The 17,867-nt window shown below is 35.5% G+C and overlaps 2 protein-coding genes across 3 annotated transcripts in view; one reads left to right on the forward strand and one right to left on the reverse strand.

Annotated features, from left to right (window-relative positions):
- Nucleotides 1-929: 929 nt before the first annotated feature.
- Nucleotides 930-5,207, reverse strand: pcbd1 (pterin-4 alpha-carbinolamine dehydratase/dimerization cofactor of hepatocyte nuclear factor 1 alpha). Of its 2 annotated transcripts, none has more exons than XM_049481657.1 (4): nucleotides 5,134-5,207; nucleotides 2,566-2,646; nucleotides 2,087-2,167; nucleotides 930-1,473 (listed from the first exon to the last, which is right to left on the reverse strand). In XM_049481657.1, the coding sequence occupies exons 1-4, from the start codon at nucleotides 5,134-5,136 to the stop codon at nucleotides 1,381-1,383; spliced, it is 258 nt and encodes an 85-aa protein (XP_049337614.1). In that variant the 5' UTR covers nucleotides 5,137-5,207; the 3' UTR covers nucleotides 930-1,380. The 2 variants fall into 2 exon arrangements, with proteins under 2 accessions (XP_049337614.1, XP_007252304.1); XM_007252242.4 differs by having other exon boundaries at nucleotides 2,515-2,646.
- A 457-nt stretch (nucleotides 5,208-5,664) lies between these two features.
- si:dkey-192p21.6 (uncharacterized protein LOC565246 homolog) overlaps nucleotides 5,665-17,867 on the forward strand; it is a 47,069-nt gene continuing 34,866 nt past the window's right edge. The window contains exons 1-7 of the mRNA XM_049481732.1: nucleotides 5,665-6,035; nucleotides 8,665-8,770; nucleotides 10,046-10,140; nucleotides 11,177-11,298; nucleotides 13,341-13,465; nucleotides 17,086-17,155; nucleotides 17,476-17,542. Coding sequence (XP_049337689.1) covers nucleotides 8,692-8,770; nucleotides 10,046-10,140; nucleotides 11,177-11,298; nucleotides 13,341-13,465; nucleotides 17,086-17,155; nucleotides 17,476-17,542 — 558 coding nt within the window. The 5' untranslated portion in view covers nucleotides 5,665-6,035; nucleotides 8,665-8,691. The remainder of the gene's footprint in view (nucleotides 6,036-8,664; nucleotides 8,771-10,045; nucleotides 10,141-11,176; nucleotides 11,299-13,340; nucleotides 13,466-17,085; nucleotides 17,156-17,475; nucleotides 17,543-17,867) is intronic.

The following is a 17,867-nucleotide window of genomic DNA, read 5'->3' on the forward strand; positions in this document are numbered from 1 at the left end:
TAATACTCTTGAGGTTCATGCTATATCATGTGATATTGGCACTGCTGTGCTGCAGTCGTAGGCACAAGGCTATAGGCCAATATTACATGTTATAGCACAAACCTCGAGTGTATTATTGCGATTATACCACAGTTCCATTATCGCTATTTATTGAAAGATTTTGAGTTAAAGAGGACGAGAAAATATGATGTGTTTGGTTATTAAAAACTCCACTTGTTAAAATAGTACCCTTTCTGCTTTGTATGTTGCTGTGCTGTAAGCACTGCATCATTGCTAAGTTACCTGTATGTGGCAGAGTAATGCATGGAGAACTTCGGTTACAGTGCATTACCAGCTGATAATGGCACTCATAAAATGCCTCTCAGCCAATTACATTGCAGGGTCTGAACTAACTGTGGAATAATATTGAGTGACTGGTTGAAATACTGTTCACTTTTCTTTATGCGAACAAACATACAAATAAACACAATAGATGATGTCAATATAAAGCAAATATTATTGTACGAAGTCGATATTGTAAATATCGTGACAGGCCTACACACAGCACAATACGCTTAACAGATTCCTGTTCAAACCATTTAGTTTTGTTTACAAATAAAGGTTAATCCACAGTTACAGTAGATACAGGACTCACCAGCATAATCTGTTAAAATCATTTTGCTACATGATGTGTGTGCAATTTAAGGGGAGTTGGATTTTAGCACAACACCGGTCCTTAATCTATTCCTGTTAATGAATGGATGAGGACAGCTTGTCCGAACCATCCAAAAAGAAAAAGGTCTTCACACTGCAAACAAATAGTAGCATGGTTTAGTTGATAAGGACTGAGCCCTCCTTTTTTGGTTGGACCTGTTTATTGGTTTTGGAACAAACAATGTAGATGGGAAAAGACACCATAATTCATAGAAACTAGAAACTTTAGAAAATAGTTAAAATCTCACACACTTTATTTTGAATAGAGAACTTCACTGTCAAACAATGTGCTAAAAGAAGATTTGTCCAAAAAAATAAACAGCATTATTTACCACATAGAAAATAAAGGCACAAAAGTCTCAAGAAGAAAGAAAATGCTGGGTTGAAGGCTGGAAGTAAAAATACTGGTAAACGCAACCCAACTCTGTTTTTAACCAGCCATCTGTGGCTATTATGGAATGTCTCTCACAATAACTGTGGAATGATCACAGGCACTGATTTACCTGTACTGTCTGTAACAGGAGCGACAGTAACAGCCAATAAGTCATTTTCAGTAGGAAAGCAAATTCTCACTCCAAGTTTGGAACCTAAAATACTGAATATTTCTAGAACAGCAGGAACAGATCTGTGAAGACTGGTCGCATAATCTGATGCCTACAGCAGTTCGATGGATGAGGAGGTTCCCTCTTAGAGAACTGAAGCCTGGTCAATGAAAGTGGCGAGAGTAATGTCACGCTGGGAGAGCCCTCCACACTCATGTGTGCTCAGAGTGATCTGAACCTGGCAGAGAAAACCCAGAGAGAGAGAGAGAGAGAGAGAGCTATTAGAACATATCTCCGTCATTAAAAATATAAATTTGGTATTAGCATGATATATAAGCATAAATATCACTTTAATATATATATTATTATTAAAGTGATATTTATATTGATTTATAAGATTTTATATTGACCTTTTTACTTCACAAATAATCCCTAAACAGTTACATTAACATGATAAAAGTGTTCTAAATCACTTAAAAGTAGAAACAATTAGCTGTAACTTTGCCCTGTTGGCTCTACTGCTGCCATGCCCTAGTCTGAGTTGCTGTTTTTTCTGCTGCAGTGGGCGGGGCTAAGCTACTGTAAATGTGTCAATGACTGGTTAATGTTCTATTCTGATGGATAATAGGCTTTAATTAGTGTTATGTGCAAGAAAACATAAAAAAAAAGAAAACACATGTCTATGTAATGGAAGCAGGGTCTGAAAGGGTTAAAAGTTTAACCTCCTGGATAGCTCAAATCAAATTGTAACTCAAAATATATAAACTATGGCATGTAAAAAATTTAAGTACCTTTTTAATTAAACATTTAAACACTATGTTAATAATACAAATAATATAAGATCAATTTACCTTATTGTAAACATTAAACCACTCAGGATGATGGTCCATTTTCTCAGCCTGTAGTGCTACTCTGGACATAAACCCAAAGGCCTAGGAGACAACACATTGTGTATGTATAAAATAAAAATGACTTAAAATAATATTTTAGTAAGGTTTCTGTGTGATAGCAAAAACATAAAACATACATTATTAAAAATTTTGATTAATCAAAAATCTTCAAAAAAATCAGAAGAATGAAAAAATATATAATTTAGTCAAGTACACCTGGAACCTCTCCATAGGTTTACAAAATCGCCAAACAATTTAAAAGTTTCAGATTCTGTCAAATGAGATACAAGGTTTTTGTGTGACATCAAGAACTTATTTATTATACATATAGTGCATGAAAAAAAATAATTTACTTTCTGAATAAATAGTAATTTCACAGGTTCACTCACCTGGTTAAAGTCTTTAAAAATGAACTCTTTATAAATGGCGTCTCTACCCACCACTTCCACCCACTGGGCACTGCGCATCATGGGCAGGAGCTGCTCCCTCTCTTCCATTGTCAGAGTCTGAATTTTACCAGCCTGAGGAGACACAGCAGTACAGCAGACACACAATTAAAGCTCTTCTTTATTCAGTAACTTTCTCTGAATATCTGAGCTAAATTTGCAGTAATTGACCAAACAGTTCAGAAAAAATAATTTTATGCAAGAAAAAAGTGTATTCATTTTAGCATATTAAAAAAAACTACAATTAATACAAATGTGCATGAAATTAATATATATTATGATGATTATGTGCATTACTTTACATGTTCTACACATACAGTTCAACAGATACAACTCCAATAGCAATGCAAGACACTAACAAACACAGTGTAGGGGGCTGCTTCAGATATAAGGGCTGCGATTGGCTGTCGTGAACCCCATCTGGAAGCAATGATGACTTGCATTTTCAGTTTTATAAGAGAGACTGGACCACGTTTCTGTGTGGGTAACACTGAGCCATTTAAACCTCCTCTTCCAACCAGCCAATAAGAATCTCAGAAGATCACATGAGTTCCATTCACACTTAATCCTACATCCAAATGCCTTCAGAGGACATAGGAGTTTTTTGGATTTTTAATAAAAACAAATGGGAATATTCCATCATTTTTATTATGCCAAAGTAGTATTGCACATGATAAGTATATACAAACAACACTCTATACTTTACGTACCTCAATATTTTAATGAAGTTATCAGTAAGTTTTTTACCTTGTATGTTGTCACAGTGTTAGAGGAAGAGCTCCAGCTTCTGCTGGTTTTAGGTGATCTAAGCTGGTATGTTATGATCATGTTGGTTGAAACATTGGTTATCGATTAGGTTTTGGTCATGCTGGGAATTATGATCGACCAACGTGGTCTTGCTTGTTATGCTGGTTGACCAGCATGGTCAACCAGCGTGATTAAACTTGATCTTACTGGTTATCTAGCTTGTTCAGGTTGCATATGCTTGCAGTCTGGCTCAGCCATCAATCTCAAATTAACATTTTCTGACTTCACATGTGTCAGAGGAAGCATGTGCTAGTCTTCAGTGTGTTGTGGTGTCACTAGTAAGTGATAAATACAGCTGACTAAAAAATAGGAGAACATTTGAAATAAAATCTATAAAAAAAAACTTAACTTAAATGATCATAACATACAATTGAAAGAAAAATGTAGTCTACAACTATGCTTTATGCCTGTCTGGGAAACTGACCCCAAAGATTATCCTTTTTTTTAATAAACTACTTTTTGTTTAATGATATAAGATGAGCAGTGGGGCAGCTCAGTAGAAACCTAGATGATAAATGTAAAATACATATACAATTAATATATACAGCTCTGAAAAAAAAATAGAGACCGCTCAAAAATGATGGGTTACTTTAATTTTACTAAATTAAAAACATCTGGAATATAATCAAGAGGAAGATGGATGAACACAAGCCATCAAACCAAGCTGAACTGCTTCATTTCTTGCAGCAGAAGTGGCATAAAGTTATCCAAAAGCAGTGTGTAAGACTGGTGTAGGGAGAACATGCCAAGATGCATGAAAACTGTGATTAAAAACCAGAGTTATTCCACCAAATATTGATTTCTAAACTCTTAAAACTTTATGAATATGAACTTGTTTTCTTTGCATTATTTGAGGTCTTATTAAAGCTCTGCATCATTTTTATTATTTTAGCCATTTCTTATTTTCTGCAAATAACTGCTCTAAATGACAATATTTTCATGGAACAAAATGTTGTCTGTAGTTTACAGAATAAAACAATGTTCATTTTACTCAAACTATAGACTGTCTCTGACTCAAACATATACATATAAATCAAAGAAACTGAAGTGGTCTCTTATTTTTTTTCCAGAGCTGTACACACGTATTATAATATAAAGCATTTTCCCCATGTAGCTACAGCAACAATGAATTATATTATATACCCTATAAACAACATATTGTTTTTTTCTATGTGTACCCTCAGAGTATTGCGTCACACATTAAACAGATGTCTCAGTGAAGCGACCAGACTGATAACAGACTGATAAGACTGACTGACATCAACAGGTCTCCTAGCAACAGGTTAATCTGCCCCCCGCCCACTCAAGCATAAAGCTTTACCACCCGGCACAAAAGACAACAGCACTAGGGACAGCGCGAGCAGAGGAGCCAATAAACAAGGTTTAAATGAAGGTTTCTACATAGCAATTAAATTACTTTTAGTTACTACTAGTTTATTCTTTTTTCTTTACATAAAAATGTAGCCAAATGTAGAAACCAGTAACGTATAAAAGAAAAACACTGACTGACACTGTTAGTCAGTGAAGCATTGTCCAGTTTACAATGGGAAGCTATCTAAATATTCTATTATATTAAAAAAACTCTTGTCTAATGTGAAATACAGACAGCAAGTCTAACTACAGCTGCACACAGCAAAGTAAAAACAGCAACAATCTGCTGCAATCTAGAAAACAGCACATTAAGCACACCCTGCTTATCATATTATCTGTAATCTAAACTAATAAAATCACAGAGCCTGAGCTCTACAGTCCTACCATATCGTGGTGCTGTGCTCTTGCCTCTCTCCTCCTCTGATACTGAATCAAAGTGGCAGAGTCAGCAGCTGGAATTCATCCTAAGGCCCAAAGTACATTAGCTGCCCCAGAAGAAGCCTGAGCAAAATACTACAGCTAAACAAACACAGGTGCTAGTGGTGGTTTTTCATTTTAACCCCCTTTTTTAAAATAGAATTTCCAAAATAGTGTATAAAGAGACTTGTTTAAAAGTAAAGAAATGATACATTAAAATAAATTTTGCAATAGTAATGACGTAAATGTAATTTTTTACTTTGCTACTTAACACATAAGAGCCCAGACCCATTTCTGAATACTGATGCCAAATTGAATCTGATAAATGCAGTGAGCGTCTATTTCATGTTTTTTTCTTATTGTGGGAACATGACTGTAAATATTTTATTGTATTTTTTAAAATAATTTTACTTCTAATTGTTTTCCCATTTTCTCCCCAATTTACACGGCCAATAACCCAATCCACTCATTAGGACCCCTATCTCTAGTGATGCCCCAACACCAGGAGGATGAAGACTAGCACATGCCTCCTCTGATACATGTGAATTCAGCCACCACCTCTTTTCGTACTGCTGCTGATGCAGCGTTGCCGAGTAGCATTACAGAATGCTTGGAGGAAAGCACGGCGTCTCAGTTTCCGATAAATCAGCTCACAGACGCCTTGTGCTGATCGACATCATCCTTTGGAGTGATGTGGGGAGAGAGCACCATCTATCCACCCAGAGAGAGAGCAGGGCCAATTGTGCTCTCTCAGGGCTCCAGTAGGCAATGGCAAGCTACATGATGAGGATTCAAACTGTCGATCTCCCGATCGTAGTGACAGCGCTTAGCCCGATGGACCACTCAGAGCCGACTGTAAATTTTTAAAGGTAAAAATATTGATGTAACATAAATGACACAACAACAGTTTCATAACTTGTAAACAAACATTTTATTAGGTTGTTTTAGTAATCGTATCAGTACTAATTATATGGAAGGTAAAATATTTCATTAAAGTTTTTGAATTGTTAATCTGGTTGGAACCAAGTAAAACCAAAAAAAAGTAGTACACTTTTAAAAGTAGCTACGTTTATTTCAAGCACCAAACAGCACTCCTACATTCTGTAAATAAGGTCAGAGGAACAAACACACATTTACACACTGTCCTGTAGTGATGCTCTCAGGATGTTCTGTATATGTCACTAAGGAGCTTCATGAGTTAAGATATAAAAAATGTGCTGTGACAAACTTAACACATCTTTTTTTCCACATGGCCTCTTTTGGGTAAAGTTATTTTTTACATATACATGTATAAGTGTTTCCAACTATGGTGACTTTTTTAACTCCATTACAAATATCTTACATTTTATTCCACTACATAATAAGACATCTGTCTTTTTTTTTGTCTGTGTGAATTAAGAAAATATAAGATAAGAAAAACATAAGAAAATACAAGAAAAAAAATTATACTTAACTAAATACTGTAACTTATCACAACACAACACAAAAGACACTAAACCAAACACACCACTAAGGGTGCAGCATACACTTTGTTTTGAACTTGTTTTGACCTTTTTATCTTCAAAAAAGACATATTTCATAGCGACTTGTTTCTATCTAATTGTTTGCCTTTAGTGTTTTGATAAATATACTTTTATACTGATATATGCATATCAGACAGAAATACTCATATAGTTTATCTAATATAAGTTGACTGGTTGCATGGTTTGGGTACTTTGTCTGCCACTGCACCAGTAAATCAATGTATAGAGCTTATGTTACATTAGACTGTGCCTGCACATTCCCTGCGTGGGAATGGTAGTAAAGCTCCAAAGCTGATCCCACGGTTTTCATGCTTGACTGATTGCTAGGCTTAGTGAAGCAGAGGCAAATTAACACCCTGTGAATTTAAGGTAATCATCTCAAGAGTAGGCCTACCCTTTTAAAGCAATTCATTATCCTACAGGAGTAGTGATTAAGTAGAAAAGAGTGAATACGGTAGAAAGGTAACCCCTCCTGTCCTTTCTCTGGGATTTTACTTGAGTATGCTCACTTAGAGGAACAGGTTTCATCAGGATATGTTCATGTTCAGGTGTGCATGTTTTAGTGTGTATGTCTGTATGCCCTTATAAGGATTCCTTCTGAGTCAATGCCCCTGATTCAATGGCACTTAAATGCAGTCATTTAAGTGGAAGTTGTTTCCGGTTGAGAGTATGCTATACGCAATAGTAAACTAAAACAACAATACATCAAATATATTCAGATATTTTTTTTACATATATTACACAATGTAAAAAAAGTACAATGTAATGTGTAGGCTGGATGTGTTGTGTTTTAATGTTTAACTTTCTGTTGTATCTGAAGTTAACATAATTCATTAAGTTAAAATTTCACAGGCCCTCAGTTACACTGAATTATTTAAACCAGCATCAATTAAATTTGTTCTTTTTTAAAAAAGCATACAACTAATAAAACATTTAATAAAATTGTTTTTTACTTTGAAAGAAAGTCTGTCAATGCAATTACACTATAAGGTTTGCTTTTAAATATGAAATACCGTAAATCAACTTTAACTGCTGAATATAAAAAAAAAAACAATATCTGCCTTGGCACATACGCTGTAGCTCGATGTGCACCTCTCCATAAATTAAACTACAGCACCGGCAGAATAGTAAAAGCAGATTTATGGATGTTTGTATGTATGTTAAACATAGCTCATTCAACCACACGGCTCCTCTTCTTTAAAAGCTGGTGGATATGTAAGCTAACTAGCTAACAGGTTAACCTAGTTAAGTAACCTAGGGTTAACTGTGAGGTGTCCTCACAATGTGCTCCCAAATAGCTGTAAATAATGTTTAACAGTCTGATAAACTGTTGGGTTTCCATATATAGCTACATTACGATCAGTGTTCACAGCAGTAGCTACCTCAGACTGCATTTATTGGATGCAACCAAAAAACAATAAAAATGACCTGCCTAGATATTCTAACACAAATGGGGTAGAAGCAAATTCTTGAAAGTGGACATGGCAGAACAAGGTGGATGCGTCTCTTGATAAAAGTTTTCTGAGAGCTTAAAATATCTTGGGGTACCTTAATACATGCAAGCCATTGTATTAAAAAAATACTTTGCTATGACACACCTTTAACTATTAGATAGATAGGCTCTGGGGATAAAGAATCTTCATCTCCTCAGTCTTCTATTAACTTATTTATTATCTATTAAGTGGGATTACTGGAAATAATGGGTACAGAGGCCAAGAGACTACAGACTTAAAGGAGCACAGCAGAAAAGCTACAGCATGATGGAACAGTGAGGTTTGTACATGTTCAGACATCTTCACAGATTCAGCCTGAATTAGACTCTAATCATCCACTTTAGGTTGAATGCTTCATCTTTATGTTAAGTCCTTTCATGCATTAGTGAAACCATAGAATACTTGCCTCTGTAAACACCCAGCATGTCTATCTCTGCTCTTTGAACTCTGTTTATATTCATTTGTGCCATAAACGTCTGCAGCAGAGTAAGCTACTACTGCTACCGACTATGGAGATCTACAGCCTGAGACGCATTTTCTGGGTTCTTATCCTCGTAATAGGACCGAACGTGACAGCTCTGAATTCAGGTAGCATAAGATTTACTGCTAGTATCTGTGTTAATATTAGGTATCTCCAAATAAGTATTGTATATTTGTTTGTATTGCTTATTTTAGTGCTTATCTTATTATGTATGTATTATGTGTGAACCCTTGACAATGTCTATAATTTTCTTTTGGTTTAAGTAAAAAGCAAAAAAAATATTTAATTATATTTAACATTTAATTGTTCCAAATGAGGACACAATTTGAACTATACACTGGACTATTTTTTTCTAGATTGTGTTATGGAGGGTTTGGGAGCCATGTATAGCTTTTCTCCTCCAGATGTCAGTGTTGATCTCTTTAAGTTTTACTGGCTGATCTGTTAACTATCATTTATCAAAGTTTTTTGAAAAAAGGCAGTTTAATTGCCCTAATATTTTAATGTCGGTGAAGATTTGTTGTAGATATTGAAGATATTATAGATGACAGATGCGTTATGCCCAAGACTAATTACTCATTAAATACAGTAATTATTTATTAATATTTCCAATAAAAGATTTTGCTGCCTGTAATAGTTAACACAGTTAGGGTTCCGTTTTATGGACAGAGGTTAAGCCTAGATATGGACTATGTTCCTTTGATTGAAATTGTCCATTCCAAATGCTGTCCAAGACTAGACTTCCCTGTCCCCACTGCCCCAATGTCTGCCAAATTATCACTTAAGAATAAAGGTAATACAAAATGATATTTAAATGATGCCACAGAAGAACACATTTTGGTTCCCATAATGTGTTACGGGATGTAAATTTGAAGAATCTTGGCTTGATGTAATGGTTCTTTACTTGTCAATTTAATGGCTTTTCACACCCACACATCTCTAATACAAACCAAAATAACATGCCCACAAGAGCCCTGTATGGGAAGCCCAACTGGAAGTCCACAGGTTCCTGGTCATATTAAGGTCAATGATGGGGGCAAAATGGGTTTACCATAGACCCCATCTGGGTTGTAAACTGCAAATGGGGCCTAGATTTGACCCATGTAAGATTAAGGGGGGCTGTAACAATGCACCTTTAGGAAGCCCAACTGTGTTAATAAATGTACAAAACCACTCAGAGCCCACCTAGAACCCACATAGCTAACATTCTACCTACGTTAGCCCAACATGAGCATTTTGGTGGCTGGAAACATTGGTTCTTTAAAGAAAGTGGTTCTTTACAGCATCTTACTAAAATAGCATTTCATGGTTACATATGATTTATGAAAATGTAAGTTTAGTAATATGGTAATATATATGTCTTATCCTTCTTCTTTTTACAGAAACCGTGCTGAAAATGGATGAAGCATTACTGACAGTCCAAAATCGCATGTCCTATGGTGTGCAAGTTCTCTACACCTCAGATTATTGTTATAAGGTATTTTATAATCTAATAATCTTCCAAGTGTATTTCAGTTGTTTTTACTAACTAGACCATCTCATGTTTTAATTAGTTTGCTGTCTGTTATCTGACACAGTGCCTTTTAGGCTAATTGTCAGACTTTTGTCATCCTTGGTAAAAATGTGTAAAAAAAAAACTTTGAAATGTTTGACATATATCCTGTATCAACTGCCCTGCACATTTTACTGCTTTAACTGCTTCAACACAACCAGGTTGACCTAATAATGCGCAGATAATAAGCTGTTTAGCTGAATAACATGTGCAAAAGTGCACGATAGTGGGCCTCCAATATCAGGGTTGAGAAACACTGGACCAGATAATAAACACCTGTGAATAATAACAAAGGTTAGAGGGTATGAATGAGACCCAGGTGGGAATACTAATCACCACCAGATGAGAGATGGACCAAAACATAAACAATGAAGCACGTGAACAAGAAGCACGTGTTGAGTTTGTTCCATTGAACACTGACAAAGAGAGAGCCAGGAGAGATGTACATGTTACAAATCTCTGTTCCTGGTGCGGAAGATTGCTTTTGAGGAAAAATGTCCCTGAGAGGGCTCTGAGTGGTCCAGAGCATAACAGTTACGGATTTGAATCCCGGATCATGCTACTTGCTATCAGCAGCCGAAGTCAGAGAGAGCATAATAGACCATTTTCTCTCAGACTGGGTAGATAGCCCTCTCTCCCTGCATCACTGCCAATGTGATGTTGGTCAGTACAGGCGTGTTTTGGATAATGTAGAGGATTTCAGATGCTAGTGTTCACCCTTCTAGTGTTGGGGCATTACTAGTGATAGATGGACTTCATAGGAGCAGCAACTGGGTAATCAGCCTTCTCTTTTAGAGAAAAAAATGTGATAATCAGTCTAAACACAGCAAATATATTTTTAGCCATTTTTACCAAGGGTGCTAACAGTTGAGCACAGCGTAACTATCATGCTTATTGCATTTTGCCTATTGTAAAAATTATATTAAAAAAAATATAAAAATGACACACAAAATCTCTGCAGTGTCTGTATCAGCCGTTGGCCAGCGTGGGGCCTGGACCAGGAAATGTGTCTGTAGTGGTGAAAACACCTTTCACTCTGACTCTGAAAGTCAACCCAGCGAACAGTAGTAGCACTGTATGCAGGTAAGACTTAAACTACTTCTAAACGCTACTTTCTACTACTATTTACTCTTAATCTTATCTTTCCCATTGTACCTTAAACCAGCTGTGGGTAACGGGGGCTTGATTTTGTTTATTTCTATGAGAGTTTTTAAACCTGGAAATTAACAGGTGAGATGAATCAGGTGTGCTTGAGCAGAAAATGCAGATAAGTGGACAGAAATCTGGCTCTCCAGGACCTCTGCCTTAAACCTTGGCTTTAATTTGAAATGCCATGGAGTATGCCAGTTAAAACCGTGCTATTTTTATTCTTGAGTGCAAATCCGTTTTTCCATTTGGGCAGATTACGTTAACATCCACTTCTATAAATCAGTGCTCGAGACAGGCTCATTCCATTTGTGTGGCCTGAAGGACCTTGACATAGACTAAATATACAGCCTTTATAGCTGAAGATTCCATTTGCAATCTCTCAAAGTATGGACTACATACTATGTCAGCGTGTGACCTGACTTTAGGTCCTGAGTGCTGGCCTTTGGAGGATATCTCACTAGCTATTGATCTCGCTGCCTTTGGGGGTTAATAGGAGTTGACACTCCAATAATAAAGAAAAGAGCCATTAAGACATCAAAGCTTCAAGTGTCTCTAGAAACCTCGGCCGACATGTTAAATACGAAGAGTCAGAAGGCGCATTTATAAGCAATCTGGGTCGCAGAGTCATCAGGGCTGAGGCATTTCATTTGGGGTCATTATTAAGCTGGTGGTGGGGTATCTGGTTGCATAAGACGAGATGCTATGTCTTTCCACCCTGCTTCCCCAGGCTAGGGTATAGTCACAGGCTCCTTACAGATCAATAGCGAGGTCCCTTTCCAGACGGAGCCGTTATTGACCCATCCTCCTCCCCCCAGCGAACATGCCGGCTGGTATGTCATCCCCAGGCCAATCAATAAAGCATTGTAGCACATTTTGGGGATGAAACTGTAGATGGTAGAATGTATAGATGAGAACTGCAGTATAACCTGTTGTGCTCTAGATGGCTCCCTCAAGCCTCTTTCACTCTGTACTGAGAGCTAAACACAGTAAACAGCATCCAGCAAAGAGACTGGTGTGTTACCAGGTTAGGTTTTGCTTGCTTGCTGTTTTAAGAAGTAGATGCTGAAACAGCAGTTCACAGAATAGCCTGTGCAGTTAACAAATTAGTTTATTACTAATTCAGTAGTAGATTTAATTAGACATTAATTTAACACATCTGTGTCTTTTAATTAAGTACAGGAGTGTGTATTTTTAACAAACTCTCAGTGTAAGAAAAATCTAAAAAATAATTATTTGTTTGCATTTTATTTGTGTATCAAATCTACAGCAAATAATGGTACAGAAACACAATGTCATATTTTAGATTGTGTGCAGTGTTTGGTACCACTTTAAAATAAGACTCCTTTATAAAGGGCTTATAGATAGTTTATAAAGGAGTTTATTCATAGTATTAATTAGGTTGTGAATACTTTATAAACCATTAATAAGGAGTTACAACACATAAATAGAGAGGATGGAACAACAGTGGCCTGTTGTTTGCCAAATAATGATTTCACCTTTATACGGTTAAACCTTAGATCATACTGGATGCTTGTCTTATTTTGATCTTATTTTGTCTTTTCCATCGGTCAGCAGTCATTAACATATTTGTTAATAACATATCTGTTATTAACTTTAACTATTCAGATTAACAATTTATCCAATAATCATAATGCGGTGTGTAGTGACATAAAAAAAACATTAAATAACTAAACTGACTTTCCATATGATTTTATTAGATATTTTAATGCTGTAGGATAAGTTTTATGTGTTGTTACAATTTATTAATGGTTTGTAAAGTATTAATTACCATTAATAAACCCCTTTTGTAGACTAATTCTAAACCCTTTATAAAGGAGCCTTATTTTAAAGTGGTACCCATTGTTGTTGCTTTTGTGAACACTCTACTACACTATCCAAGCAGAAACCTTATGACCATTTATTACCTCCAATATATCAGATTTACAGCTATGTCATCTTTGTCTTTGAATTTTCAGCTTAAGTTACTTATTTGAAGAGGCAGGGCATTACTCTCTTTGGGCGAAACCTGTAGATGCAGACCCATCATCCAATGTGACCTGCTTTATTCAAGTGGATAAGTTTCCACACGATGCCTATCTGCGTAAGTCCAAACTAATAAAATTACTTTATTACTTTACTATAATAACATTATTTGTTCATGCTAAAACGTATCTGTATGTGTGTGTCTATGATTGATAAGTGCATAATAGTATATATATTCATATTTCCAATAACGCATGTATTGTTATTGCAGTGTTATTCTTTTTACATTAGTGTTACCAGCATCCATATATGGATCTGTTTCAGAGAATTATGTCTTACACATATCTGTACTCAGTACACGATGCATAATGGCAGGAAAACCTTAGTAATTTAAATGCAACTTAAATGGTGTCACTTCTGCAACATGTCAAACTTGTAGCCACTAATCCATGTGATTCAATCAAACCACAGATTCCCTTTGATCCCCTTAACCCTTAATTGAGTCAGCAGAATAGAAACATGTCTTGTGATCTGAACTTCTATAGTGAAGTGCTTCTCCTGCGCCCCATGGGCCGGATACGTGCGGTATTGATTCAATAATCTGCCCCTTTCTTCAAAAACAGCACAAAGAAATGCTTTTCTGCCATGTTTGTTTTGGAGGATGCCCCATGAGGGGAGCATTGTGGGAAATACATTAGAGGAGCACGGAGGATTAAGGCATAATGGGATTTTGAAAGCGGCACGCTCCATAATGTAGAGGCTACTTTACAATAGTGCAGATTATGTTGTAGATCTGACTTTAAAGGCCAAGTAACCATTATCTGCTAGATATATGGCCAGTATAACTAAACTGCGGGCTTCATGATGAGCGTCCATTAGCTGCGCTGTCCGGTGATTATATGCAGGCTCCAGTGAGCTCTCACAGCTTAAGTAATGGGCCTGGTGATCAGCAGGCTGGAGGAGAGTAGAAGCTGACCGTTGCATATTCAATATCAGGTTGAAGGAAGGGATGCTAAGCTCTGCAGATTATAATGTTTTAAGCAGATTTACATACTGTACATAGAATTTCATTGACTGTGATGTGTAAGCTCTTAAAAAGAACCATATTAGGTTAAATATTGTTTAATCATATGTTACTTCTCATATCCTCATCTCAGTATTATGAGGAGGTTAGCTTTGATCCAATCTCTTACCATAAACTTTCTGTGAGTACTTACTGACAGTGATGCACTTACTGAACATTAGCAGTCAGCTTTCCAGACAGGGATTAACTGTAGTGGACTATGATTTTCTTTCAGTAAGTAATGCTGTGTTGTATTCTAGGCTTAATACCAACCCAATTATCTATTTTATTGTTATATTATAAAATAGGATACTCAGCCAGCAGGTTTACTAGCCCAGTTAAGGTAATTGTAGAAATGAACTTACAAGTATAACAGTAGAGTTAGTTTAATACAAGTAGAATATATAGTTAAATATAAGTAAAATATTTTTTACTTTTAAGTTTACTTTCCTAAGTAAAGCATCAACAAATAAGTCCATCACCTCAATGACTGCCTTATATCCTTATGTATGATACGTTATACAGCTCTGGAAAATAATATTTATTCCATAAACTACAGACAATATTTTTCCTGAATTCCAAACAAAAATATTGTCATTTAGAGCATTTTTAGGCAGAAAATGAGAAATGTCTGGAAAAAAAAAAATCCAGAGCTTTCAGAGCTTTTTCTCAAATAATGCAAAGAAAACAATTAAAGAATAAAGAAAAAAAATCAGAAATCAATATTTGGTAGAATAACCCTAACTTTTAGTTTTCATGCATTTTGGCATGTTCTTCTCCACCAGTCTTACACACTGCTTTTGGATAACTTTATGCCACTCCTGGGGCAAAAATACAAGCAGTTCAGCTTAGTTTGATGGCTTGTGATCATCCATCTTCCTCTTGAATATATTCCAGAGGTTTTTAGTTTGGTAAAATCAAATAAACTCATAATTTTTTTAAAATTTAGAATATTTTCATGGCAACAAGAAACATTTAAATGGCACATTGTTCGTAATAAAACGAAAAAGGAATTGTAGCTTGAAGTAAATGTTTGGTGATCTGCATCATGTCAATAAACACTTCTGCTTTTCTCAGATTTCAGTGAATTATATTGTTTTTTTCAGCATCACCACCTCAATAGAAACAGTATGGTCACTATACCACATCCTGTTCAGTTAAGGTCAAACAGTTAAAGATGGGTTGGCTGAGTTTTATTACAGCAATTAGATGTGGAAAAGGGTTGACCAGGCAATTACAGCACATGTTAAAGGGTTAACTTACTAAAGTATGATAGATAACACATTCTGAATATTAGAAGAACATTAAAAGGGCTTTGGTAATTGTATGCTAGGTTCCAAGAACTGTATTAGGACACTGAACATCACAGAATTACCTTCAAACTGCCATGAATTCAGCAGTAGGATGTGTTCAATGGAGTTTTTATTGATAGTGTTTGGGGACGTCCTTGAGATATGTTCATAGCTGCAATATACAGCTATATAGCAATATACAATATACAATATCAATATACAGAAGACAAATATCCATTTTAATGTAGAAACTCTTTACCAGGCACAACTTAAAGATATAGTTTGTGTTTATTCCTTTCAAGGACATGGCGCAGCAGTTTTTCAGCTCAATCATCACTTTAGAGTTTCAGTGCGTCCACGGCGGTGCGGCAGGTGTCACGGTGTACCTTCGCACGTTGATTGAACGCTCATTTCCATGTTTGTTTTTCCACACAAATCCCTCCCTTTGTACCTTTGGTGGCTGCCAGTATTGCGTCTTTCCTTCCGTATCCTTTATTATGGATGACGCCTACTCGCAGCTCATGTCATGTGTTCCATCATGTACTGTGAAAATATGCCTCTGTGCATTGCGCTATTGGTGATCCAAGGTTTGGGTTGCAAAAATTGATTTTACCCTGACAGGCTGGTTTCATGTTATGTAAAAGGGGACATGGTGGGCTCCTGAGAACTCCCCTGTGAAACGGAGTGATGGACTTCCTCCTTTAATTGTGAAAATGTAAAGCTAGAAAAATATAAGAGGAACAAAAATGCATGCAATGTATTGACTCAGTCACAGAATGCAGTTAAACAGTATATGATATATTATGCAAAATACAGTTTAGCCAGTGTTCTGCATGCCCTCTGCAGCTGGAATACTTAATATTAAATTTAGTTCGTAGGGAATTAGCATTTATACACTAACTTTTGAAATTAAACAAAAAAAACACACCGCTTGTCTGTGAAACAGAACTATATTTTTACATTTACATTTTAGATGGAACACAACGTGACATTTGCTGCATTATTTTTTTTTTAATTAAATAAAAAATAAAAAAATAAAAAAATTCATATCATTATATTAATTTATTTTTACAGTAATTTATTAACCTATTAGGTCCAAGTAACTACAGTGCTATAATTATTTCCAACAGTTTTAAAGGCCCTACAGAATAACCCTGTTTAACCCCACATGCTACATCAATTGATTACTAAGTAACTAAGAACAGATTTTGCATTAGGGTTAAAAGCTGGATAATAAATTCATTTTCTTATTTATTATTATTTGTATATTTAGATTAAGTTTGATGTACGTCAATAATGATGTCTCAGATTAAACAATAACAAACAAGAAATAACAGCAAAAACACACTTTTTACTGTCCAATACTATTCTTTCTTTTTCTAGCACTGCTGGTGGCTGTCCTAGTTCTGGCCCTTCTGGTTTTTCTGTGTCTCTCTGTGCCTTATCTGTCCAGGTAATGATATTTCCTCTTTCTGTGTCCTAGTTCTTGACCTTTTTGCTTTTATTTATTTAAATCAATGTGTGTTACGTACTCCTACCCCTTAACTTTAGTATGTTAGTGGAGTTTGTGTTTTTAAAAAAGCTCAAAGAATTTAAGCATCCAAGTTTGTCTTTGATTTGTAGTGATTCTATAAAGAACAATTTTCTTTCTTAAATAACCTTTAATAAAAAAATACTTTTTTAGTATAGAATATATATATATATAATATGTAATATGTTTTGTTTTTACTGAGATTAAATGATTATGTAAAATAATTATTTTCTTCGTTATAGATGTAGATGCATTTCAAAACTAAGGAAATATATTTGCTGCAGCAAGTCTCAATTCTCCCTGGAGATGGTAAGCTTAATGACATATTTGTTAAATGGCACAACCGTAACAGTAGTTAACTGTGTCTGGTGTAGCATAGTGGATAACACTACTACCTTCCATGAGCACAATTGGGTTTGATTCCACAGCACAGACAAGAAAACCACACTTGACCTGCATGACCCCAAAACTATATATACTATAGCCGAACTTATACTAAATATGATATTGCAATTTAAAAATATAATAATGTGCATTGTAAAAAGCCATCTACCCATTAATTATATATATATTTCTTTTTCAAATGTGTTGTTTTTATAGAAAATGTTTGCAAATTACTTATTCCACAGCCAGC

Source organism: Astyanax mexicanus, chromosome 7, assembly GCF_023375975.1.
Source record: "Astyanax mexicanus isolate ESR-SI-001 chromosome 7, AstMex3_surface, whole genome shotgun sequence".
In the NCBI taxonomy this organism is placed as follows: Eukaryota; Metazoa; Chordata; class Actinopteri; order Characiformes; family Acestrorhamphidae; genus Astyanax; species Astyanax mexicanus.